Here is a 4,011-nt window from a genome sequence, read left to right on the forward strand (position 1 = left end):
GCGGCTGTTCTTCTGGGTGCTGCGAGCTGTAGCGTGCTTGGGCTTCCTGCTTGCGGTGCGGGATGAGCCTCCTACCGGGAGCCCCTCCGAAACCAAGAGGAATCGTGGAACAAAGCTGTTCGGAGCTCCGTCGCTCCTCAGAGACGAGTGCTTTCCTACTGTTATAAATGCGTGCCTATCGCTATGCTGTGTATTAGAAAGGTGCTTAAAAATTGTGAATGAAATGCACTTGTAAAACCTTCGGACGGTGGTAACGGGCTGAGAGACATCAAGCACTCAGGCTTCGCTCTGAGTACCTGTGTAAATGAGAACGCCATGCTATCACTGCGGGGCTCACCGCGATTTTGTCTTGCGTTAGAAATCGTTCACCTTTAGATTCTGCGGATTGGGATTAGTACAGTTAGGAAGGGGGAAAAAAAAGATGTGTCAGAAGTGGGATTCGAACCCACGCCTCCATTCGGAGACCAGAATACCCAACCGCCATGGGAAGGCGCGGTACGCCTTGAGTCTGGCGCCTTAGACCACTCGGCCATCCTGACACTGCGACGAAAGCCGCTGCGGGGAGCTCTTAGTCCTTTCGTCATGGGTGCGCTGGTTCAGCAGCAGAAATTTGTCCCTCGATGTTCTGTGAAGAGGCATTTCCCAATCTGTGCGTTAGAGAGCGAGAGCCCCTGTGTCTGTGTCTCTCCCAGCTGCAGGGCTTTCCCCGCTACGATTCTCTCGCAGTGAAAAGGCGCTTTCCAGCTCCGTAGTACTTCAGCGGAACTACATTACCCGGGGGGCTGCACTCGGCGGCGCCGCGCACACGTGACTTCCGGCGCGCCATTTTGTTTTTCACTGCTCTCCAAGGATACCCGCGTCCTACGGCCGCGGTCGGGCTGTGCTTGGTGCCATGATTCCTGTGGCCAGGGCTGCTCTGAGCCTCACGGGTAAGGAAGGGGTTCTCCGGAGCGCAGCTGTCCTGGGGCTCTCGGGGTGTTGGGGTTTTCTGCCCTCCCTGTCACAGGGTCGCGCCGGGTCCCGTCCCGCAGCTCTGTGGTCCGTGAGGGAGCTGCCAGGCCGCTGTCGCGTCGTTCTCCCTCTTCTTTTGCCTCTGCTTTGCCTCCTCCGCTCGAGTTGACCTTGGGTTCGCTTGCTCAGTGCGCTGCAGGGATGTGACAGCGTTTGGGGCATCGTCAGGACGGCGATGGCGGTCAGCGTGAACCATCGGTGTGAAACTCCTATTTAAAAAGAGAAAAAGGTTATATGTGTAATGGCTGTCTTTACACGCAGGTCACCGTTTCATCCATTGCTCTGCATACGACTACTGTGAAGCTTATGTCTATTGAAGCTGATAGTTTAATTCTTAAGTCTGTCTTCCAAATAATAGTATCCTATATACTGTGTGCTTACAGTGAACATACGTACCTCCTACCCTCCGAAGAGGCTCTCATATTTAACCTACTGTTATTTATGTCATGCAAAACTATTCCCATTTTTTTCCTCACCTCCCTTCCCTTCCACCAAAAATCATACAGGGACTGAGGAAGTTGTTCCTGAACCCCTTAATGTGATGGTGGGCTTCCTCCCAAAAATGTTTGAGCACGCATACTGAAAATGAAAGATTTCTAAATGTGGAATCTCAAATTCAGATTCTGAAAGCAAAGCTTTGCATACTCAAATTACTTCCTTAGATAATTGTTCACAAGCAGTTAAAATTGTATGACTTCACACAGTGGGGACCTAGAGGAAAAAAAGAAAAATGTAACAGAAAAGATTTGCTTCCTGGAAGATTTCAGGAACAACTTCTGCAGTTGGGAAAGCTGAAACCCATGCTGTAAATCCTATGCTTTGGAAATGTTCTAATAGGCTACAGATAATTTTATTTCCAAGTTTTTAATTGGGTTTTGTAATACTGATTGCTGCCGTTGTGCTGACGGGAGATGAGGATTGTGAGAGATGTGAATTCATATTTGAGTTCTGTATTTCTAATTCTCTTTAATATTCTTTAGCTCGTGGCATTCAGCGTACTGCAGTAAGGCAAGCTCACCATGGCAAACATGAACCTAACTTCCATGATAAATACGGAAATCTGGTGCTGATTGGCGGAGCAACATTTTTTGCTTCTGTCTGGGGATATGTAAGTGTTCCTGTTGTGTTTTATCTGTAAGCTTGTAAGCAATTTTCAGGAAGGTGTATTTGTTGCAAATAAGTGATAAGGATTTGGGGTTTTATTTTTTTTAAGGGAATGGCAATGTGACAGAGATGGAAGTTGTATTACTTCATGTTTGGACTTCTTAATGCAGTAGCACCAAGTGTTGTCTGTTTCACATGGTTTCACTGTTCAGGTGTTGAACAGTGTACCTTTGTATGGAACTTACAGTGAAAACAGTTTGGATGATGAAGAAATGAATTTAGTGATGTGGTTTTACATCCTAGACTCTTTGTTCTAAAGCTAGATATTTTGGAATGGAAAACTGAAGTATTTAAGTAATGTTCAGCATAAATACTTTCCATTTCCTTACTGAAAGATGGCAATAATAGCATGTTCTAGTACAAGAGATATAAACTGAAAGCAGTAGGAATATCCATGTATCGGAACGTGTCTTTGAATTCGGAGTTAATATTCTTAATTTTTATCCTCCTGCAGGTGTTGACAAAATCTGGAATTGTGTGGGGCTTGTCACCAGTGGGCAGAGTCACTCCAAAGGAATGGAGGGAGTGAGAGCTGTTGCTTGTAATGAACTGGTCTGAGCTTTCACTGGAGAAAAAACTATGCGCGTGCCATGAACGTAATGGCACTTGTTCCCTGGGTACCACTTGTGCTGTGGCATTCATGGTCTAATAAACATACTTAGAAACCTGTCTGGCTCTTCACGTTGTTTCTCTTTGCATAAGAAATGTAATCAGACGTAATGTTTAGGTAGTGCAGTTGTTCCTTTAACAGAGGTCCATAACATGGTATAGTTTCCTGTCTGATATATGTGTGGAAATGAACGGCACAGGAATCCCTGCAGAGCTCACGAGGCTGGCCTTCTGGCTGCGACGTTTCTATTCTCTTCTGAGGACCTTCTCCCACACGAGGTGCTGGTTTTGTCACCCTCGGTGTGAGCTGTCTCAGGGCTGAGAGGGCTGTGTGTTTCTGCCGTATCTGAGCTGGTTTCTGAGATGCTCCCAGTTGCAATCGGCAGCTTGGTGCCGCTCTTTGCTGATGTTCAGAGAAACAACGGGTTTTCAGCCGCGAGTCTTCGCTAATTAAAGCAGTGTGGGGGTGAACCAGCGCTACTGCGGCCCTCGTGAACCGCGGAGCTGCAGTGAGACGCGAGTCCCGCGCTGCCCGAGGCACCTGGAGCTGAAGCCCCTGCTCCCCCTTCCCGGCGCGCCGCCACGGGAAGCCGGGAGCACGTGACTGCCGGGCGTGTCACGTGAGCAGGCGCCGCCCGCCGCCGTGGCGGCGGGGCGGGGCGGGGCGGGGCGGGGCCGTGGCGGCCGCTGCGCAGCGCTGGGTTTGTAGGAGTGCTCGCGGCCTGCCCGGGAGCGGCTTCTCTCCCGGGACGCGGTGACGGAGGTGGGGGCGGCTCGCGGTGCGGAGCCGGGCTTTGGGCGGAGGAAGCGCGTTCGGAAAGGCGCGGCGAGCGCGTTGGGGGGTGGGCGCCTCTTGGTTTCCCTTCGGCTGCGCGCTGCTGTGGGGCGCCGTGCCTCGGCGCTGCGGGATTTTCCAGTGCTCTCGTGATAAACGTGGTGTCGGCGTGCGGGAAGAGGTCCGGCCCTTGTTTGTGGTGATTGGCAGTAGGATTTCTCCTGTGAGGATGCAGACATAGCGAGCTGTGGCCGCTCCGCGCTGATGTTCAAGAAATGGCAAGTAACTGTTGTTAGTGCAAAGCTGTATTCTTTATGTAGTCGTCTCAGATTGTGTTTCTGTAGTTAAGAACTTGTTGCGTCGCTCTGTGGCTGTCAGTAGAGCGCTCAGGAGATGGGTTTTAGTGATGCGGAAGCTAGGAGTGTGGCTTGGCACGCACTGCAGCGTCGTTC

At 50.5% G+C, this 4,011-nt stretch overlaps 1 protein-coding gene and 1 non-coding gene across 2 annotated transcripts; one reads left to right on the forward strand and one right to left on the reverse strand.

Annotated features, from left to right (window-relative positions):
* Positions 1-424: 424 nt before the first annotated feature.
* On the reverse strand, positions 425-539 carry TRNAL-CAA (transfer RNA leucine (anticodon CAA)). Its single transcript has 2 exons — positions 502-539; positions 425-470 (listed from the first exon to the last, which is right to left on the reverse strand). It is a non-coding gene; the product is annotated as a tRNA-Leu (tRNA).
* Positions 540-841: 302 nt separating this feature from the next.
* LOC136044462 (cytochrome c oxidase subunit 7B, mitochondrial) lies at positions 842-2,842 on the forward strand. The gene is made up of 3 exons (XM_065729790.1): positions 842-929; positions 1,992-2,119; positions 2,630-2,842. The coding sequence occupies exons 1-3, from the start codon at positions 893-895 to the stop codon at positions 2,702-2,704; spliced, it is 240 nt and encodes a 79-aa protein (XP_065585862.1). The 5' UTR covers positions 842-892; the 3' UTR covers positions 2,705-2,842.
* The last annotated feature ends 1,169 nt before the right edge of the window (positions 2,843-4,011 follow it).

The sequence above is a fragment of the Cyrtonyx montezumae genome, unplaced genomic scaffold (assembly GCF_038088225.1).
Source record: "Cyrtonyx montezumae isolate F1298 unplaced genomic scaffold, pur_monq_1.0 scaffold_11, whole genome shotgun sequence".
Classification (NCBI taxonomy): domain Eukaryota; kingdom Metazoa; phylum Chordata; class Aves; order Galliformes; family Odontophoridae; genus Cyrtonyx; species Cyrtonyx montezumae.

Coding starts and splice junctions, on each gene's coding strand:
- LOC136044462 (XM_065729790.1), top strand. CDS start 893: ATGATTCCTGTGGCCAGGGCTGCTCTGAGCCTCACGG. Junction 930..1,991: donor GGCTGCTCTGAGCCTCACGG/GTAAGGAAGGGG, acceptor AATATTCTTTAG/CTCGTGGCATTCAGCGTACT. Junction 2,120..2,629: donor TTGCTTCTGTCTGGGGATAT/GTAAGTGTTCCT, acceptor ATCCTCCTGCAG/GTGTTGACAAAATCTGGAAT.